Source organism: Ascaphus truei, chromosome 14, assembly GCF_040206685.1.
Source record: "Ascaphus truei isolate aAscTru1 chromosome 14, aAscTru1.hap1, whole genome shotgun sequence".
In the NCBI taxonomy this organism is placed as follows: Eukaryota; Metazoa; Chordata; class Amphibia; order Anura; family Ascaphidae; genus Ascaphus; species Ascaphus truei.
This window is the reverse complement of record NC_134496.1, coordinates 32092437-32115172: the sequence shown is the minus strand read 5'-3', so window position 1 is coordinate 32115172 and position 22736 is coordinate 32092437. Positions and strand designations below refer to the sequence as shown.

General features: G+C 38.4%; 1 protein-coding gene across 5 annotated transcripts in view; it reads right to left on the bottom strand.

The window, feature by feature from the left end:
* Positions 1-22736, bottom strand: part of LOC142465905 (ephrin type-A receptor 3-like) — a 183031-nt gene that overhangs the window by 55782 nt on the left and 104513 nt on the right. For 3 of the 5 annotated variants that reach the window (XM_075570338.1, XM_075570336.1, XM_075570337.1), the window contains one exon: positions 14105-14290. In XM_075570338.1, the coding sequence (XP_075426453.1) occupies positions 14105-14290 (186 nt within the window). Of the gene's footprint in view, positions 1-14104; positions 14291-18890; positions 19128-21894; positions 22020-22736 lie in introns of those variants that run through there. The other 2 variants (XM_075570339.1, XM_075570340.1) reach the window with 2 other exon arrangements.

The window sequence follows — 22736 nt, the reverse complement described above, 5'->3', positions numbered from 1 at the left end:
GCTCTAGTAGGGACCGTCTATTTAAAAAAGAAAATCCTCACTGACAATCATACCACTATTTCAAAGTAGAACGTCTTTCTATATAAACTGAACTATTAAACCAGACAATTGAAAGATAATTTTCCCTTAGTACAGAAACACAATTTCTCTCTGCTTCCTCGTTGCAGGTGTGAGGTGTATGGGGCAGTTATGGCTCCATTTACCACTGGGATTCAGAATGACAAATAAAAGGAGCTGTCAACTGTGATGAAGTGTCTTCTGTTGCCTAAGCTAGATTTCCTAATGTCTCAAAGCTTGTTGTAGATGGGGGAAGGGTTATCTACCACATTCAGAAGTCAACCAAAGCATGTGGGCAATATATGGCACTGACAGATACCATTGTATACAAATATGTGTATATTTGGGTCAATGGGGAATTTGATCTAGAATTGATGCTATGTCCTTTATCTAATGTGGCACTCAAAGTGCTAACTGGTATCTTCAAAGCTCACTAATTATAAAAGACGTTAGTGCTAATAACATGCAGACGAGGTGTTCCTTCTAACAACGCCCCACAGGTCTGTATCTCCCCTCCTCTCTCCCCCTTCTCTTATTCTCTCCCCTCCCCCCTCCTTCACTTACTCCTAACCCCCCTTCCCCTCCCTTGTCTAACCCCCTGTTCTCCACTATCTCTCCCCTCCCTCGCTCCCTTCTTGTACCCCCTACTCCCCCCTTTCTCTTCCTCTCCCACTCTCTCTCTCGCCACCTTTAAGCAAGACATACATGTACTTAACGTGAGTCATGTTATTTGAAGTTACTGTGAGGCAGTGCTATCTGAACATGATATTTAACCTATGCTAATGAGATCACCAACGGCCATTGTTTTTGCATAGAATTAGCTTTGCGTATTCGCATTAACCTGCGGGATGATAATGTCCATTACTGATTTTGATAACAAGACTTTGTGAGTCCTTCTTAAAAAGTTTTCAAGTAAAAAATCTCTGCTTGAAATATGGTTGCAGAGTGAGAGACAGAGGCCCAGGTACACTAAGCTCAGTTAAATTAGGGCAAATAACATTAGCTTACCTAAAATATTAACAGAAGCTAATTTCATTTTAATTTTAATGCATATTCACAAAGCTAATTATGTACAAAAACTCTTCCTGGGTCTGGAAAGGTGTAACACCACCTTCAGGATAGACCTAGATAAACAACAACATTAATTCCCTGCGTTAACATGAACAGGCTTCGGGTATGCGATGCTAGGGGGAACACCTCTTTTACACATCATTAGCACTTATGGCCATAGAATTTTACGCTAATTAAAGGAGTAAAACTTGACGAATGTTACGTGATCCCATTAATGGATGATAGTACGTTAGACGTTCTAATGAAGCTTGGTGTATCTGGTCCAGAGAGACATAGAGAATACCTATTTAGTAGACTACTTATTGCTTTATATACCTCCCAACACACTCCTCTATATAACACATGGGGGCATATTTTTTTCGAGAGAAAAAGAGGCAAAGAGAATTTGGGCAAGTTCACAAATTTCTAGTCATGAAACTTCCCCCTAATTCTTCCTATTGATGCTCCCCAAGTACAAACTAATGCACACAGGACAAAATTGGATCAATGAACCCCGATATATTGATGCTAAAAGATGTTGAATCCAGCGAATAGAAGTTGATGCATCATTAATGGTGAATTACTCTGCTTCTGTCTATCCTAAATAAGATGGATAGTGTCAATAATTGAAGCTGGCGATTGAGAGTAATTGTGCATAGAAAGAGGAAGGGAGGCGTTACAGGGTGCACGTATTATAATGCAATGTAAGGAGAAATGGAGGAGATTTTCAAACCTCAGATACGGGTTATCACACTACAAGAAGATGTGTGCAACTTTCGCATGGGGTCGAAACCATGCAAAATGTGTCCTTGGGAGCCGCAGCAATGTCACTGCCATTAGTACACTTTTGCCCCTCTAGGGATAAATTCCTCTTTTTAAGTAAGCCAATTGCATTGATACGTTGTTTAACAATTATTCTTGTCTGCTTTGTGGGAGTCTGGTTCTGGAATGGTTCTGGATGCAGCTGATGTGGAGGTAAAGTCTACAGTATATCTTCCTGTTTATTTCCTGCCCCCTTGATGAAGTGTGAAGCATCACACGAAACGTGCGTCGGGGTGTGACGTCACTTGAGGGCGTCTGAGAGCAGGAGCACTCGTGGAGCGGAGCAAGCATCTGTTGGGAGCTATTCTTCATCAGGGCACACACAGTAACGCTAGGAGCACGGTTGTATCATCTTTGTTTGCTTATTGCATATGTATTTACAATCGTGGGTATTTAAGGAGCTTTTTGATTGGGGATTATACATACATGTACCTCCCTAAGGCGTACCATCATATATACATATAGATGCATTTGATATCTCATGAACTGATGACCTTATACCCAGTTACCTAGGCTCCCTATAGTGTAAGTGTTTTCCCTGACCTACCCCCAGAGCATGCACGGCTTTGGTAGCAACACTAGGGATACCATGAGTTATATGTATTATACTTATTACCATTGATCTGGTATTCCTTACTTTATTGGTTGCTACCCCCTCCCACCCGCTCCCCTACAGGGGTATTTTAAAATCACTATTCGTTTTATTTTTATGTCACTTGCTTTTCGACGTTATAAATGATGTATTAAATTTATTTTATTTTTTGGATTTTAATAGTGGATGCTATTGTTATACCTTAGGCCATTAGATATTTTCTGTGGATACATGGTCCTTTTGGGATTATGTTTATTTGTCTTAGACATTTGTCTATCTGTGGATATTATATCCTCTAGCTATTATTTCATTTTACCTGGGACTTTGAGCCCATACTGAGGATATTTGTATCTTATAGTTATGCTACTTGTTCTTGCCGTGTGTGCAACTAATAGGGGACTTCAGTGACCTCTGTCACTTTCTTCCATTTTATTTGGGCCATTGCCTGAAAGCACTGTATCTCCCGTGTGATGTATGCAAAGAGTGGATAGTTCAACAATTGTTTACTTAATCCATCCAACTTCAATAGTGACCACCACTCCATCTGGGATACCCTCCTTCTTGTATAAAGGATAAATAGCTAGGTCCCCTGGAGTGAGAGAGAACCTGGGATGTGAACCACACACAGGAGCAACTAGAGCAGTGCCCTTACTACAACTAAAAGAAGGATCACCCTTGTCTGAACTCCAGTAGAAGCACAATTTCGGTAGCTCCCTAACACATTAAGTAAGTCTCGTCAGGATTAAATGCTTAAATCTTCCTGATGGGTTACTGTTAGCAGTTAATATACCCGTGTGTGACGAAACGCATCAGGGAGCGTCATCACGTAGACGCACGGACATTACGTCATCACAGAGCGCAGCAGGAAATTCTCTCGAGCGCCGGACTCCACAGAGACTTGCAAGCAAGGCTGCTTTCCTTTGGGATCTTTGGAATTTGTCTCCTAATCATCCAACTGCCCAGGAAATCTTGCCAACAGTGTGGTTTATGCAATCTCGGGACCGAGGGTCTTCCACAGCACCAGTTGAAGTTACCGGATGGTGGTGATTATGATCACAATATGTTTTTAAAACTTGTACCCTTGTGAGTGCATTTTTTACCCCCCCCCCCCCCTTCCCCATTCCCCTCAATAAATGTACGGTTTTATACTATGGGGCGTGCGCTCTCTCCTCTCTCTTTTGTATATATATATATATATATATATGATACGAACCAATCCAAAGACCAGTAAAGAGACAGCACACCGCACGGGGTTAATCCAAAAATCTATATTCACAACATGAAATACACGTAAGCCAACGTTTCGGTCCCACAGAGAGACCTTCCTCAGGGCCTGAGGAAGGTCTCTCTGTGGGACCGAAACGTTGGCTTACGTGTATTTCATGTTGTGAATATAGATTTTTGGATTAACCCCGTGCGGTGTGCTGTCTCTTTACTGGTCTTTGGATTGGTTCGTATCATACTTATTTTCTATGGGACTAGCATCTGCTATTATAACCTTTTCTACTGCAGTGTGCTGACTGACCTTCATGTGTATATATATATATATATATATATATATATATATATACTGTATATATATATATATATATATATATACTGTATATATATATATATTTTTTTTTTAAGTCCCTGGCATTCATTAATTTATCTCCTCTATCTACCTTGACACCAAGTAGCCTGGTGGCTAGCAACAACATCAACGTCCTTCCATGGACCACTCAGCCAAGTAGTGATCTCATCCAGCAGCTCTTGCTGAGCTGCCCATAACCAGCGGTGCCTCTCTGACCAGATGGTCTACAGTACATTTGGCTCATCCTAAAAATTCCAAGAAAGATGACTGATATACTGTTTAAGGTGTACCAGCCTATCACCCACATGGTACATTATCACACGATCTACAGTCTCGTGCTGTGCAAGGTCTATAATTACATGATCTGTAATGTCTACAATATTACAATGGGTGTCCATGATCATGTTATCCAATTAATTTGAACCCAACCTACTGTATCTAAACCTCTTTCAATAGAATGTCCACCTGGTTTTTTTTTTAAACAGCTGAAATCTTCCCTAGTCTTCAACATCTCATCTATGCTTATTCATTGGAAAAGAATAACAGCCTAATGGATAGTTCAGGTGAATAAACACTTGTGCTACGGAAACCTCTATAAATCAAGTCAGCCTGTAAATACACGAGTCCCTTCAATGCCCTATCATTTTGTTTAGCCTTTTCTTACAATATATCTTCTCTGACTGAGGCTCCACAATCCATCTGCCTTTTTCCCAGCGGGATAAATAGTTAAACCCTAACTCTTATGTTTTTTTTTTAGATTTTCTCTGTGACCTCGGTGTCAATTGAGTATTGATTTTTTTAATACTCTTTATAAGTACCTGGCAGAACACCAATGTGTTAAAGCAAAGGGTTTTGTGTCTGAATTGGGTTACAGGTCTGTCTAACTAGCTCTATAAACCATACAACATATGACTGGCACTGCAAGGTGACATGGATGTTAACGAACAATGGTAAATTAATGAGAAAATATCATTTTATATAAATGACAAGAAAAGCCGGATAAAGCACATTGTAGAGATAAATGGTAGGATATCTTTATCAAAGAGTGGCAGAACTAGTGCAAACCTGCATCAGATTGATCAAACAGAAGCTTTTTGTCTTTATTTAAATCTATAATACTATTTAATTATTGTTTCTGCAAAATGCGCTATATATGAGAAAAACATAGTAATATGTAAATATAACTCAACTTTACTGCTGCAGAAAATACCTGTGATCTCCTAAAAACTTTTTAAAAAATTGTATTTTATAACCTTAAATGTTTTCTTCTTTTTCTCTTTTTGTAACTGTGAAGTGCTTTGAGTTCAAATAGAGAGAAAAGCGCTATATAAATAAAGTTGTTTTATTATTTATGGATTCTCATACTGGTTAATTAAAAGTATCACACTCTACAATCAACCTACGGGACCAATACAGCTGCTTCATCAGCAATTACATCTATATGTATAGCCAAAATATACTGCATTTTTATCAAACCTATGGCATTAAATATAGATTGTAAGCTCCTCGGAGCATGGACTCCTCTTTCTTAATGTTACTTTTATGTCTGAAGCACTTATTCCCATGACCTGCTATATATATTATTTGTTATTTATATGATTACAACATGTATTACTACTGTGAAGCGCTATGTACATTTATGGTGCTATATAAATAAAGACATACAATATACATTTATTATAAAAATCTGAAATATCTTGCTTTAATATTTACAATCCATTACATTCATGATACCAAGTTATCTCTGCCAACACAGTATCACAATTTTAATCTTTTCATACCTACTCACCTGTGTACAGCTAACTACAGTCTTCATTGTAGCGTATTTAACGTCTTATATGAATGGTTAACTAATTAATTCTGAGTGGTGTAATGGTGTCTAATATTTTCATGTTAAAATCTCTTGCAATTTGTTATTTTTGTCCTGTCTTGAATTGTATAAAAAATTGAAGATTTCTTTAAACAAATCGAAAATGTTAATTACATTATTTTATATTATACAATCTCCCTTCTCACTTCTTATAATAGCAACAAAATGTAACAATTACCTTGTTTATAGATTAAAGATTGTATTAGCTTTTTTCATAAAGTACCCCAGTGGCTGGAACCTTTCTCAAGATGGTGGAAAGTGTTAAAGAAACCCCTTACAAGCCCTTCCCTAGTGCAAAAATGGCGCCAAATGACAATTACTATGAGGACGTAATGTCTGTCAACCTTGACGAAAACAAAACAGCTAAATATTTAGCAAGAGAATAAAACATAACGTGGAAAATGGGTAACTAGTGTCAAAAAGTAGCTGGTAATAACAATAGTCAACATACTGATAGTGAAAGTAAAACCAACATTGTGTCACAATTATCTTCATTGTAACAAGCAGGATATACAAAGTGAGACCTGTGTGGAGGCAGTGTGCTATGTAAAATCCATAGACAGAGGGGTTACAATCACAGGGAGCAGATATAACAGAAAGAAGAAATAGCAAGGGACAAGACAACAGGGAGAAAAGAGAACCAACAGATGTGGGAAAAAATAGGAAATAAAAATTCAAAACAAAGTGCTGCATTGTATTTCACTCCACCAACACATAGGGATTAGAGAAAGTACAGATAAGTACTGTACCACATCACAGAGGCAGGAAATGTGTTACACCGCATCATGACTGCTGTCATACAGTGATAATCCAAAGAGACCCAATGTGCCGATAACAACGATTAGCTGCTCAGCTGCCATAGGTTGTCCGATTAACATGTTACACATTGTTACATATGTTATGTGCACTTAAGTCGATAGATCAGAAATAAAAGTTTGTGCACTTATCATAAAGACAGTTGAGAATGGAATGGGACTTTTGGCCATGACCAAATAGCCATCGGCGCTCTGTCACCAGGACTACTGACCGCATAACACATTGCTGCAGTTCACCTCTCCAACTATCCGCATGTCCTCCAGCGCCGGATCTCCACAGCCGCCGGGCACCTCGAGCGGCCTCTGCTCCAAGGCCATGTGTGAGCATTCCGCACAGGACACTGTGTGGCCGTCAGCAGCCAGGACACATTAAAAATGTGTCCTGGCTGCTGGAGGCTTTGCTGAGTGTCCTGCACGGTGGAGCGGAGGCCACTCGAGGTGCCCTGTGGCTGTAGAGATCCCTGCGGCTGTGGAGATCCAGTGCTGGAGAACATGCGGAAGGTGGCGAGGTGACCGGCGGCTACGTGTCATGCGGTCAGTAGTCCTGAAGGCGGAGTGCCGGTGACGATTTGGTAGCAGCCAAAGGTCCTAGGTCGGTTGAGAACTTCTACAATAAATTGCACAAGCACAAATAACACAGGCCATAATGAAGCAGATGAGGATCAAGAAAAAACCACCAATGGTTTACCATGTGCCCTTCCAGTAGCAAAGACAATAAAATCCATGAAAAATTGGAAGGCCTCTGTGGAAGAAAGAATTACAATTGAAATCTTGAAAGAAGCTGGGATAGAAGTTGAGTAAATCCTTGCAAATCTTTTTACATGCTGCTGGAAGAACATGAAAGGTCCAGAACAATGGAGCAATGCCATAGTAATCCTCATCCACAAGAAAAGAGACAAAAAAAGCCTCAAGAACTTCAGACCAATCAGTCGACTTCCAATCACTTACAAGATTTTTACAAAGATACCGGCTCATCGGCTGCAACAGATCCTGTAAAGCTTTGCCCAGCCTAGAAAACATGCAGGATACAAGCCAATGGATCACAAGCCAATGTGGATACAAGCCAATGGATCCCATCCAAGAAGAGATTTCCCGTAGTAATCGATGCGATCTACCAGTCATTTAGGATTAATGAATTACAAAAAAAGCATTTGATTATGTCTATACCTCAACAGTTTTTAATAGATTAAGTAGTCAGAAATGTGAAGTATCGTATATTGATATTATAGGAACCATTTACGAGAATCAACTATTAGACTACATGACCGTACAAGCAACTTAAGAATTTGCAAGGGTGTGTGACAGGGGGCACCGTGTCACCAATGCTTTTCACAGCAACAATTCAAGAATTGTTCAAGACATTGAACTGGGAAGAAAAAGGAATCAAAATCAAAGAGAATACTTGAGCTAAGATTTGCAGATAACATTATTATTTTTGCCACAAGTGCAGATGACCTCCAACAAGGTATAAGAGAACAAGCCAAAGCAAGTAAGAAGGTGGACATCCATATGAATATTTGCTCAGCCAAAGTGATGGTCAAGAAATGTGTCAACTCCACAAAGATCGAAATAAATGGAAACTGATTAGAAGTTAAAAACTGTGTCTAATTTGGCCAGTAAGTGTAAATGGATGGAAACCTGTCAGTTGAAATCAATAGGAGAATGAAGGTGAAATGGAGCACATTTAAAAGAAACAATGCAATCTTTCAGGGAACCCTTTGACTGTGCCTTAAGAGGCAAGTTGTTCCTCAGTGTATTCTGCCTGTGCTCACATACTGTTGTGACATTAGGACCCTAAATGAGAAGATAATTCAGAACCTTCACACAACACAAAGAAGTATGGAGAGATGTATGCTGGGTATTACCCGAAGAGACAGGAAAAATAATGAATCCGTTTGGAAGCAAATAAAAGTCTGTAACATCATCAGTACGATGAAGAGATTAAAAGGGTAGTAGGCCAGACATATCGCAAGAAGAAATGACCTTAGTTATATATATATATATATATATATATATATATATATATATATATATATATATATATATATATATATATATATATATATCAAAGTATTCCAAATATCAGCACCAGGCAGAGTATAAGCAATAAAAAGGGGTGTTTATTGACCCATAACACACGGTTAGCATGTAACGAAGGTAATTTCTTCTTGTGATATGTCATATATATATATATATATATATATATATAACCTGGAAGAAGATTGGGGAGGCCTTCATCCAGCAGTGGATCGACAAGCGCTAAAGATGATATATCACTCTTAGTTCACTTAACTGAATCACAGCAGCCTCAGACTGTGCACTCCAAGTTGTAGCTAATTGAAGATATTTTATTAACCAGATTAAGCAGGAGATAAAATTCAATTGAAAACTAGACCAGAAAACATTTTTCTAAACACATTATACTTAGTAGATAAACAGTTTTCCAAATTTTGGAGTATAGGGAGATTTAAATGAAAACTTCCGAATAATACACTGTGTAAACAGTTATACAGATTTATATACATAAGACATACTGTACATATATACAACCCTGAGGAAGGTTCCGTTTGCAGGAACCGAAACGTTGTTTGTTTGAGTGTTCAATACCTCACTTTGAAGTATATCCCGTGTGTGCTGTCTCTCCTTACTGGACTACAATCTGGTAAATTGCATATATAGGCAGTCCTCGGTTATCTGACACAATGCGTTACTCAAAATGGTGTTGGATAGCGAAACGTTGTAAAGCGAAACACGTTTTCCCATAGGAACACTGTTTAAATGAAAGGTTCCGTTCCTGAAAGCATTTTTAACACTAAAATACACCAAATATTTTATGCAGACAATAAGATATGCAGCACACACAAATTATATAGTGTATATACTGTATTATATATATAATATAACATAAAATATAATAATATAATATTTTATATAGTATAATATAATATTATATAATATATATATATTATATACACATAAACAACTTTGCAAAGCGTTGTAAGAACGTTGGATAAGCCGTTTTGGCGTTGTAAAAATGAGCATAGTTATGCATTGCATAGCATTGGATAAGCCATTCGTTGTAAAGCGAAGCGTTGTAAAACGAGGACTGCCTGTATATATATATATATATATATATATATATATATATATATATATATATATATAGGGAAAAGCAGGGTTGCAGACCTGCCTAAGGCAAGTGAATGTGCTCACAAGTGATTTTTTTATTTGCTATATATATACAGTTTATGTGATATATAAGGAAACCTAGATCACAAATCCCTGTATGTGTAGATAGATAAAGAGATAGCCAGATAGATGTAGTTAGATACAATATATATGATATATTAGATAGATATATAGATAGATAGATAGTGGGGCTCTGGCTTTAGCCTACGCTTATTTAACCACTTTATTATTCTAACACCCAAAAGTGAAACATGTCAGCAAAGGAGAACATGTTTCTTCACTCAGCAGCACTGAAGGGGTTAACATCTTCCCCGCTGGCATAGCTCATTATTGCACTTCATGAAGTCACTCTGCACGGCTGTTAGAGCAGTCTTCCTGCATGGGCAGCTTCAGCTTCAGTCCGTGACACATGCCATGAACTGTGAAATGACTCTGGCTACACAGAATCAGTGTGCTATCATTAGTCTACCAAACATCCCCATCCATCTGCCCATCACCTCACTGAAACCAATCTCCAATCACATTTCAATTTCTCTCCTGTATCTTTGTCTTACTCCACATGGTAAATTACCCATAATCCTCCTCCTGTTCATTCTTTTTCTGTCAAGTGGCACATCACGCTCCAGTGCTTTCAAATAGGTACCAGAAAAAACATAATTATTATTAGGATATGTAGTAGAATACATTAAAATATGTTTTATCATTTATCATATTCATTTTATATTTGGGACTGATGCGAGTTATTTTTACATTGACATTATATTGTCTCTCAATGGATGTTATTCATTGAGCTTTGATAGTGCCGATCAGGGCACTGTTGCACAGAAACTCCTATCGACTTCACGTGTCACTGGTTTGATAATAAATGAGGCTACAAACAGTTTTTTATTGTAAGAATAAGCACCTGAGGAATTATTATGGGTTTTCTATGCAATACTTAGATTGCATAGAATACCTAATAGTCATTATGATCTGGCAGAGAAAGGGTTATGTGTGCATTGAGTTACCATAACGACGATCGACTATTTAACCCGGCAACTAGGGGCTCCTCGGTTTGCTCTGCCCCGACGAAGCTCCGTTAGTGAGCGAAACGCGTAGGGCGTAATGCTGCAGTGACGTCAACCAGGAGATTCCGCTGTAGGTTGTGAGACGGAGATGCAATGCTAGAATTGCTGCATGGCAAGGTTTGGTGCAGTTGTTTATTCTAAGCTAGAAATGTATTTATTTATCATTATTATTAACCATCTGACATCTGCCTGACAGATTAAGTGGTACATTTTGCCACCCCTCTAATTCTGTGATTATTTTAGAGCTACTTGCACCGAAATTATTTTTGTAAAGATATTTACCCTCCAGATCAATCTAGATTCCTAAATATTTAAGTGGTTTCCTAGTTAACTTGAATGGGCATTCTCCTTTCCATTACATATTGTTTTTACTTGATAGGATTAGTATTTCAGTTTTAGCTGCGTTCACTTTAAAACCTGAACATTTTCTGAACTCGTCAAATACCTGACATATTTTTTCTATAGCCTCCTCTGGATTTGATACAAACAACAATAAATCATCCGTGAATAACGTTATCTTGATCCCTTTAAACTCTGTCATATTTCTAAAATATTCAGCAAGTTGTTCAAGCGCAATATTGAAAAGCAGGGGGGATAAAGGGCAACCCTGCCTTGTTCCTCTGAAAAGCCCTATCTCCTGTGATAGTAAGCCGGCTGCCATTATTTTTGATTTGGTGTCTTGATACAGTACATTGCTCTGATCACACCAAGAAGAGTTCCTGTAATACCCATTTTCACCAGAACATTCATCAGATATTCCTACCCTACATTATCAAAAGCTTTTTCGGCATCCACTGATATTATTATATTATCTTTATTGCTTTGTGTATTTGTTTTTGTCCAGTGTATAGCTGTTATAACCTTTCTGAAATTTTTAACAGAGGCTCTGCCCTTTACAAAGCCCATCTGATCTGCATGTATTAATTTAGGCAGGATTGCAGCAAGTCTATTGGCCAATACTTTTGATGGTATCTTTGCATCCTGGTTCAAAAGAGAGATTGGTCTAAGGGATTCTGGGTTCTCTACCTTCTTTATGGATTATTCTTACAAAGGCAGTTTTACCCGTTTCTATATATTCATCTTTATCTAGAATTTCTTTGAACACTTCTCTTAGAGTTCCCCAATTTCATCAATAAGCATTTTATAAAACTCAACTATGAATTCATCTGGGCCTGGTGCTTTCCCATTTCTAAGAGTTTTAATAGAATTTTCGAACTCTTCAATTGTTGTAGGAGCATTTAACATCAACTGCTCTTCTCTGTCTATCTTAGGCTGAGTCCCCGCTGGCGCTGAGCTCGCTGAGCTTGGCGCGGTTACATGCATAAATATATATAGGCATGTTCCCGCTTACACGATGCGCACGCGCAAATGCGCGAGCACACACGCTCGGCGCTTTAATAAACACATTTTTTAAACTTTCCCGCTTGCTCGATAGCCCGCAATGCGCCCCCTTCTCTCCTCCCCCCCCGCAAGTTGCAGGACACCCGGCACTCATGCTCTAAGCATACCGGGGCATGATCCGAGATGATTATATCTTCTATTTTAGTATCTGTGACCTTCCCGATTACCTGCCTATTGGCAAAAATATAATCTATTCTGGAGAATGAATGATGTGGGTGTGAGAAAAAAAAGTGTATTCTCTTTCCAAAGGGTTAAACATTCGCCAGCAGTCTTCCAGACCCAAAATATCCTTAAACCCCTGTGTGCCTTTTTGCACCTGTTTTAGCCTTGATTTCCCTTGAATCTGGACTGATTTATCCATGAATGGATCCATTATCCAATTAAAATCCCCCATCCTACTATCAAATTACTGTCTTTTCCAGCGAGTATAGTATCAGTCAGAATTTGGTCAACATTTTGATCATATTCATTCATTATTTCTTTTAATAGGGGAAATGATTCCTTTAGCATTCCATGAAATAATTCTCATAGGGAACTTACACTCTCAAAGGATATACCCAGTGGAGCTATTCATAATTCTTAGCACAGTGGAGAGACCATGTGAATAAACAGCCAAGTGTGGCATGGAAAATACATAACAAAAACAAAAACAAAAAAACATAAAACTAACCCCCCCAAAAAACCCACAACAAATAACAGATCTTAACACAGCAGTGCGCAAACTGGGGGGTGCGGGATTTACAGAGGCCCCGCGCACTTCCCGAAGGCACTTAAATTAAGTGCTGGGGGAGCTGCAGGGCCTCTGTAAACCTAAATAACCTAGGTTCCAGCGGCTTCTTACACGCGTTGCCATGGCAATGCGGTGTCAAATGATGCCGGGAGGTCATGTGACTTCACATTGCTATGGCAACGTGATGTCATGACACCGGAGCCGGAGCGGGGGTGAGGGGGGGGGGGGGCGCGGAGGTGAAGGGACCGCCGGCAAGGGGGCGCAGGGAAAAAAGTTTGCGCCCCCCTGTCTTAACATATGCTGACTTCCCTTTTTTCAATAAGTACAAATTCTATCGAGTTTTACTTTCTCTTCAGCTCCCCCCAGATCTGCCCTGCCCTCCGATTTAAAATATGGATGTCAGACTTGGACACAAAAAGTGAGATAAAGTGACTTGTCCAAGGTCACAAGGAGCTGACACCGGGAATTGGACCAGTTTCCCCTGCTTCAAACTCATTGCCAGAGTCAGTGTCTTTACTCACTAAGCCACTCCTTGAGCTAGCCCATGACCATCATTGGATCATCATTGGATCATCATTGGATCATCATTGGATGGGGATGGCACTCGACTGTATTCCAAGTGATATGAAAAGACCAAGACGGCAACCACCAAGTAAGATGGGAGGAGGATATCAGAAAATATGTGGGAGCAACGTGGAGAAGAAAGGCTAGCAATCGCAATACATGGGAGGTCATTGGGGAGGCTTTCATCCAGCAGAGGATAGACAAGGGCTGAAGATTATTATTATATATACAGTATATGTATGTACATTTCTATCCATCATCTATCTATTTCCATACACATATGTTTGCATATCTTCCTGTCTATCTATTTATCCATTTTTTCACTTTGCATTTTATTTCTTTATTAGAAGAATGAAAGTAACAAAGCTACCTACATTTGGTGACGACTCCCTCCAGGCGGATAATATTGGGATGATCAAACTGTCCCATAATGCTGGCTTCTCCCAAAAAGTCTCGTCTTTGCTTCTCCGAGTAACCAGCCTTCAGACTCTTGATAGCGACATAGATCTCTCTCTTACTTGGTAACTTCAGACGTCCACTGCAGACCTCACCAAACTCACCTGCTCAACAAAGGACAATGCAATCAATTAACCATCATCCTTAATCGTATATTCCTTAAACAAACATAATCAGACTTAAAGCAAGCACTGGGCTACTTTTGTTCCTGTGGAAATTAAGACAATTTTTCATATCATCGGGGGCTCTGAAAAGGAGGGATGGGGGCGCTTGTCAATAAAGTGTTTATTCAACCTTTAACCCACCCTATCCCTGTTAGAGCCAAAAAAGGTAAGGGTGCAAGGAGAGAGGGGGCTTTGCCTGTGCAAACTCCCGTTCAGCACATAGTGCTATCACAAAAAAGGAGCAGCCAGAGGAAATCAAATTTCTCCTGAGTTTCAACTCACCATGTTTACTAAGTAACTTACAAAAACTATTTTTTTAAATATAGGGATCTGATTTTTGTAATTAATTTGTTTAATGGGTTCAAATATTTATAAAAAAGCCCTGTATTTTAAACACAATGTTTAAAACAGAGTGTGATGTTTGTTAAACCCAGATGTAAGAGCAGATTTAATTACCCCTGCATTCTGCTTCTGTTTGTCTTAATGCATGTTACCGTTCGTCGCCCTCATATAGATGTAGCCAGACGTACTGTTTCCGGCACCGGGACAAACTGTGATCACACGTTCGCCGTGGACCCAGGTGCCGGAGGATTAACGATCAACGGGGTTTAATCTGGAAGCATGTACCCCCCCCGCCGAGCGATTGCGGCAGACACTGTCACCAGCGCCACGGATTGTCACGTTTTCGGCCACGGCTCCAGAGATAGTAAATCTTGCTATATTTGTATTTCATTCTCCATGAAACGGAGAGTGCATAAATCTAATTGCAATTTTAAATTGCGCATGCGTTCTCCTCTGTACTAACCTGTGATTTCTCCATCTGCGGTGTAAGCGTCTATTATGCATTTGTTTTATTTTGGCACACAAAAATGGCCTGCACTAGGCATATAAATGTGAATGGTATGTACATCTGTGTGTCAAAAACGTCCACCAAGATCAACTTGGCATAAAACGCTAAAAAGTATTTATAGTGTGAGTGCAAAATAACGTTGCTACTGTATGTATGTATATCTTTATTTCTTTAGCGCCATTAATGTACATAGCGCTTCACAGCAGTAATACACGTGACAATCATATAAATAAAACATAATAAAAATAACACATAAAGGGAAGAAGTGCTTCAGGCATAAAAGGGACATTTAGGAAAAGGGTTCCCTGCCCCGAAGAGCACACAATCTAATTGATGTATGAAAACAAAAATGTATTTGATACGGCACGTATATTTCATTATATACGTTACCACAACATTTATTTTTCCAGCATGGATAATATAAATGATATCACACTAAATCATTTATATTTACTAATACTAGATATAAATAAAAATAATACACATGATTCTGTTTTAATTTAAATTGCATCAATCAGGTATTCAACATAACGCAATGCAGCAAAAATCATTATTAACAAATAATGCGTTGAATATAAGAAGTCACATACAGTAACGACCTTCATACGTACTGCATTCATTTAATGAAGGATTATACTACATTTTAGCAATAATATGATCTTAGTACATCTTAGCCCCATTATGAGGCTGTGACAACAATCGATTCTGACACGTAGTGTATCTTTTAGACTGCTTAGTAAGTTTAAGATTTCGTTTTTACATACTGTTTGTACCAAAAAAAGAATAACTATAACTAAAAGGTCAGTAAAACTACCTACTACTACTACACTGCCTACTATGTGTACGTGTGTACGTGTGTACGTGTGTACGTGTGTGTGTGTGTGTGTGTGTGTGTGTGTGTGTGTGTGTGTGTGTGTGTGTGTGTGTGTGTGTGTGTGTGTGTGTGTGTGTGTGTGTGTGTGTGTGTGTGTGTGTGTGTGCGCGCAATTATAATATAAATAGAGAAACTGGCTGTAAATAAAAATGCTAAATTATTTTAAATATTTAAGATTATCTGTTTTTTTAAGGTTTTTTTTTTTTTTACCATCAATCACCACGATTTAACATTAAACCTACTGCTGTCACAGGTGCACTGTGAGACTAATTCTAAATAATTAGATAGGTTTGTTGAAGACAGTCTAATATAAATGTACTGTAAAATTTGCTAAATTAGTAATAATTTACCTTTCTAAAAATAAACATGCTGTATTATATAACAGTACAGAGCATCTTGGAGTACCTCCACTCTGCCAGATCTTTTCTATTCTCTATTTAGTAGTAGAGAGAAAACTATAAATAGCCTCATTTTTGTAGTTTAACACAAATATTCTGTAGCAACATGAAAAAATGCATTTTGTATGGAAAATCCTCAAATCATTCACAAATAGATCTATTATGGAAAATATCACCAGTGTACACCGTAAAATTCTGAATTCACACAGAAGGTAATGTGCCATTAATTTCTTTCACAAAATGTCATGCGGCAACTTTTCCTAAAAGGACACTATTATATAAACCGTGAGTTTTAATATTAAATGCACAATGCCCACACAAATATTATATATTTGGTGATTACCCTTATCAAAGCTGTAATTATTATTCACTGTAATGTGTTTAGGTAACAGTACACATTGTTGGGTTATCCAGAATCGGGTCTTTTTTTGTGATGGTAAAATAGATTATATTTGTCATGTACAAACTTTTATCATCTAGAGCACATTGTGTTCAAGAGGGTAAAGTAGCCAGCTTTTAGCATCTCTGCGTCTTTCTGTGTATTTTTTAGAAGCCGAATCATTAAAATGTTCTAAGGGAGCTTTCAGAATCAAAGTCGCAGAGCAGAATGGGATGGGACTTCTTCTGCTCCGATGTGAATGGTTAATGGCAATCAGAATGCTGAGCAAGTTTGTGCTCTGTACAAAGATACTTAAGACCCTACTTTGGGAACAAGGAACTAATGTGATTGAGGCTGTTGTTGATCAAAAGGACCACTCTTGAGATGGATGATATGCAGGGAGAGAAAGGAGAATAGCTTTGAAAAAGGGTCTGTAATGGAAAGGATGCTTTTGAGATCACAAGCTCTGAAAGCAACAATAATCCCAAACCTGAAATGTATTTTAATAATGCACTGAGCACTTGAACAAAAAAGCAATATATAATACACACATACACACAGATAAATAGACATATACAGTAATATATATATAAAACTATACATATATATATATGTACACACATATATATATATATATATATATGTATATATATATATATATATACTAGCTGAGAGCCCCGGCGTTGCCCGGGATGTTTGTGGTGTGGGTGTGGCATTTGGGTGAGGAGTGTTCAACGCGGCCCATGTGCGGTGGTAGTGCTGCTGTGTCTGTACTGATGGTGATTGTATCGGTGTGCTGATTTGGGAGGGTTTGGTGCTGATGTGGGGGTGCGGATGTGGGTGTGCCGATGGGGGAGGTGCAATATATATATATATATATATATATATATATATATGTATATAAAAATAATGCTGGGTGCACACAAACAGACTATAAACAAAGAAACAAAGGGGGGGTATATGTTTAACAGAAATCGAGGTGCACGCAGGTGGACAGGGGACACCAACCAGTCCAGTAGATACACCAAAAAAAGGTCCGAAGCACACACAAATGAAGAATGATATTTTAATAAAACATCAGGCAACCAACATGCTGCAAGCATGTTGGTTGTCTGATGTTTTATTAAAATATCATTCTTCATTTAAGTGTGCTGTGGACCTCTTTTTTGCATAAAAAAAAATAATTAAAAAAAAAAAATATATATATATGTATAAAGAAAGAAACAGCAACAGGGCACTCAACTCACTCAACACATAAGCACAATAAAAGGACAGGCACTCCAAACTGCAAAAAAAGAGCTCCTGAAAAAGGCTCCTATGAGAGCTGAAACCTTGCGTTATTAAATGACACTTTTCTGCAGTTTGGAGTGCCTGTCCTGTGTGTGCGTGCGTGCGTGCGTACATATATTTATATATATATATATATATAATATATATATAATAAAACAGAGGGGCAGCTGGCATTCCCATCAAAGTGAAATTGTATGGTGCCTGTCCTATAGAAATAAACAGAGAAAGCAGTCATCCCCAGCAAGGGAAGACAAAGGACAGCACTCAAGGATAAATGGCAACAAAAAAACCTGTATTCAGATGGTATAGCACAAACAAGACCAACGTTTTGGTCCTTGTAGGACCTTCCTCAGGGTTGTGCTGCACTCCTTTGTCTTCCCTTGCTAGGGATGACTGCTCTCTCTCCTCTCTGTCCTCTCTCTCTCTCTTCTCTCTCTTCTCTCTCTTCTCTCTCTTCTCTCTCTTCTCTCTCTCTCTCTCTCTCTCTCTCTCTCTCTCTCTCTCTCTCTCTCTCTCTCTCTCTCTCTCTCTCTCTCTCTCTCTCTCTCTCTCTATATATATATATATATATATATATATATATATATATATATATATATATAATCGGGGCATCCCCTGATACTATTCTACCTAGCGGGCTGGCATTTACCCTGGTATTTACAGGTTACCAGTAGTATGCTATAGATGAGAACATGTGAGATATATATATATTTCATAAATTAGTATTACATGACAACTGTAGACAATGTAAAATGTGCAAGTGAAAAGTATGAATAAATCCAGTGAACAAAAGAGTCCTTAGCGAGTCCTCATGGGTTTAAAATGTCCAAGGGTGGAAACAGTTAATTATAGGTGGTGATCGCAGTGGTAGTTCCGCAGAAAGAAGCTGGGGAATAAATAGTAAAAATCCTTGCAAAAATCTTTACATGCTGCTTGAAGAACAGGAAAATCCCAGAACAATGGAGTAATGTCATAGTAATCCTCATCTACAAGGAAGGAGACAAAGAAGACCTCAAGAACTACAAATCAATCAGTCTATTTCCAATCACTTACAAGATGTTTACGAAGATACTCGCTAATCGGCTGCAGCAGACGCTGGACTTTGAGCAGCCGAGAGAACAAGCGAGATTTCGTAGTGGATATACTGTAGCACAATGGACCACATCCGAGTCGTACAAGAAGTGATTTCCCAAAAATGAATATGATCTACCTCTCATTTTTTAATATGTAGATTATGAAAAAGCATTTGATTCTGTCTACACCTCAGCAGGTTCAAGAAGCGTACATTGATATAAGGAACTTTAACGAGAAAGCCACATTAACTACTAGATTACATGAAGATATAAGGAAGATAAGGATCAGCAAAGGAGTGTGGCAGGGAGACACCATGTCACCAAAGCTTTTCACAGCAACACTTTTGAGCAAATGTTCAAAACAGTGAATTGGGAAGAAAACGGGATCAAAATCAACAGTGAATACTTGTGTCACCTACGAAATGCAGATGACATTGTTATTTTTTATTAAACGTAAACTTAAATAACTGTAAATAAAACCTAAAAAACCTATATATCAGAGAAGGGGTGCGCCAGGGAAGATAAGGTAAGTATAATAGAAAAAGGTGCCCCAGATAAGGATACAGAGACCTTCCCAAAAACGGGGCACACATTTGATATGTATCAAAAATAGCAGTGATAATTTATTACATCATAGACAATGGCGTACAAAACTAAAAACATTTAAAACCTCTATTGAGCACAAACATCTAATAATATAAATCGTATCATATGAGAATAAGTGCAGCAAAAATGTTATTCATGCGGGAAACCAAAAGGATCTACATAGGGGATAGAAACAGTTCCGGGTAGAAAAAAAAGGACATAAATATAAGGAGACTAATTATAAAGTGTGTATAAGGAGAACATGATATCACTCAATAATGACTAAATAGGCAGCATAGCCCTACTGTTATTTTTGCTACCAATCGAGTGTGTTGCCAATTTTTGGCAGATCTCTGTATCATTCTTTGGGACATTATTTTTTGCCACAGGTTCAGAAGATCTCCTGCAACAACTCAGAGGACTCTCCGAAGTATGTATGAAGGTGTGCCTGCACATGAATCTCAGCAAGACCAAAGGGATGTGCAACAAATGTACCAACTTTGCAAAGATCGAGAGAGAAAAAGGTGCAGAAGTAGTCGAAGACTATAGGACCTATTGTAGTTGCTGCGAGAATTGCATATCCGTGCGAAAAGAACCTGCTCTCGGATATGCAGGTCGCGGTATTCTAAAAAAACCTTCTTGCATAACCAAACTGTGTGAGAAATGCTTTCTCTGGAAGCGATTTCATTACGGCTCTGCAAATCTGGGTAATTTGGCCACGATTTCTCAATTTTGCCAATTCGCTAGTATTAAAGTTACACCAAAGTGTAAGACCGGGAGGAAAAACTGGCAAATGTTACAGTATCTTGTTATCTCAAAGCTGACGAGATTGCCCTAATAGATGTGAGATTAGCTGCTTTTGTCCCTTGGTCAGGGACTCCCTAATTCAATTAGTTTAATTACCTTGTTCATTCCTTTTTCCCTGTACCGTCTTCCTAAATAAGTAGATTACTGCGAACATTACTACCAGTCGCTAATGCTCTCTATTTGGATTACTAATATAATAGTTTTAATGTATGTGTTGTATGATTTTTCTAACAATAAAAAAAAATCCTTCTTCTGTAACATTTCAAATATAATCTTGTTGGCACAGGGAGGCAAATGGAGACAGAATAAATTGCCCATGGTCACAAGGAGCTGACACTTGAATTTGAATCGGCTGTTTCATACGCCACTACTCACTGAGCCATTTCTTCAGCATACAGTATAAATATATCTCACACATTGATATATATATATATATATATATATATATATATATATATATATATATATACATACACAGCTCAACCCCGTTATAGCGTGATCCGCTACAACACGGTCTAAGTGTGGCTCCCGATTTAAAAACAGCTCAATTTTTTTTATTAAACTTTGAATGCTTTATTGCTAACACTCAGACTCAGACACAGAGACACACACACAAACATTGAATGTTTAACAAAAATTCCCATATGGTGTAGGGGATGTGTGTTGTGTCATGTGACCCTCCTCTGCGCTCGAAAGTCTACGTCTGGACGCAGCCCTATGAAGTGCTGAGAGCTGCAGATGCAGGTAAGCCCTCGCACGGCAAAATGTTATAACGCGATCCCATTTAACGCAGTCTCATTCTGTGGACCCAAAGGACCGCGTTATAATGGGGTTCAGCTGTGTATATATATATATATCACTGTATATCAAAGCATAGAAGAAGATGTGCACTTATAGGTCTTGAAAAGTGTCCAAAAAAATTATCCCATGTTAGTTCAATGTTTTGGGTCTTGATAAAGGTTCCGGTTGTGGACCAAAACATTAAACTAATATGGAATAGAAACACTTTTCAAGACTTGTGAGTGAATGTCCTGTTCTCTGCTTTGAAGTCCTTCACTCAGTCAGTGCGCCCAAGCGACAACCCTCAGATTATGGTGAGTTCCCTGTTATTCCTTGCAATATATATGTATATACAGTGTGTATATATATATATACACAAAATATTAAGACAGCGCTAAAGATACCTGCTAATGAAATATGAATCTAGCAATAAATGTTAGTGGTGATAATAAGTATATAATAAACATTTACCCAGGTACAATGGTGAAGATATAACTAGTTTAAGCTAAAGGAGGTAAATATTCATAGAATGGAATATGATATGAAAGTCCAAGTAATAAAATAAAAACCACAATAGTCCTTAAGAGGTAACAGGCAGCCTTCTCCACAGGGAAAAACTGCTCCCAATGTAATCTAGGAAAGGGAGAGAAAAAAGAGAGAAGGCGCAATCTCCTAGTGAAATATTGCTTGCACTATTTTAATAAAAAGGTAAATTCCAATGGTTCAACTCACAAACAAACAAAGGATAAAATGCATTCATGAGTGAAATACTCAAACTCCGACTCGGCTGCTTTTGGCCCCTCATGATCTCCCTCTTGCTTGCTCCACAGTGTGGAGTTTTTCCTGGAGGAGGAACAGGTCTCGAGTGCGCCGTCTCCACTTCCGGTTAGTGCAAGCAATATTTCACTAGGAGAGTGTGCCTTCTCTCTTTACACACACGCACACACGCACACACGCACGCACACGCACACGCACGCACACACACACACACACACACACACACACACACACACACACACGCACGCACGCACACACACATATTTTTTTTTCAAAATATAATGAAGGCTTCGTGACTGCCCTTCAGCAATAGTGAAATGCCCAGTTAATATAATGTGGCTGTGTTGCGTGGTCTCCCCATGTATGTTACGAATGTAACATTGCCTGATTTGTGTACTCGCTTCTAATGTGCGATTTCAATAGGCACGATATTTTTGGAAATGTTATAGAATATGGCGCGATTAGAGATGGGCGAATTTTGGGGGCGGATTTAGATCCAAAGTAAATGGGCAGATTTCTCAAAAAGGGCGATTCGTGTTTGGCGTATTTTTTATTATGTTTATTATTATTGCC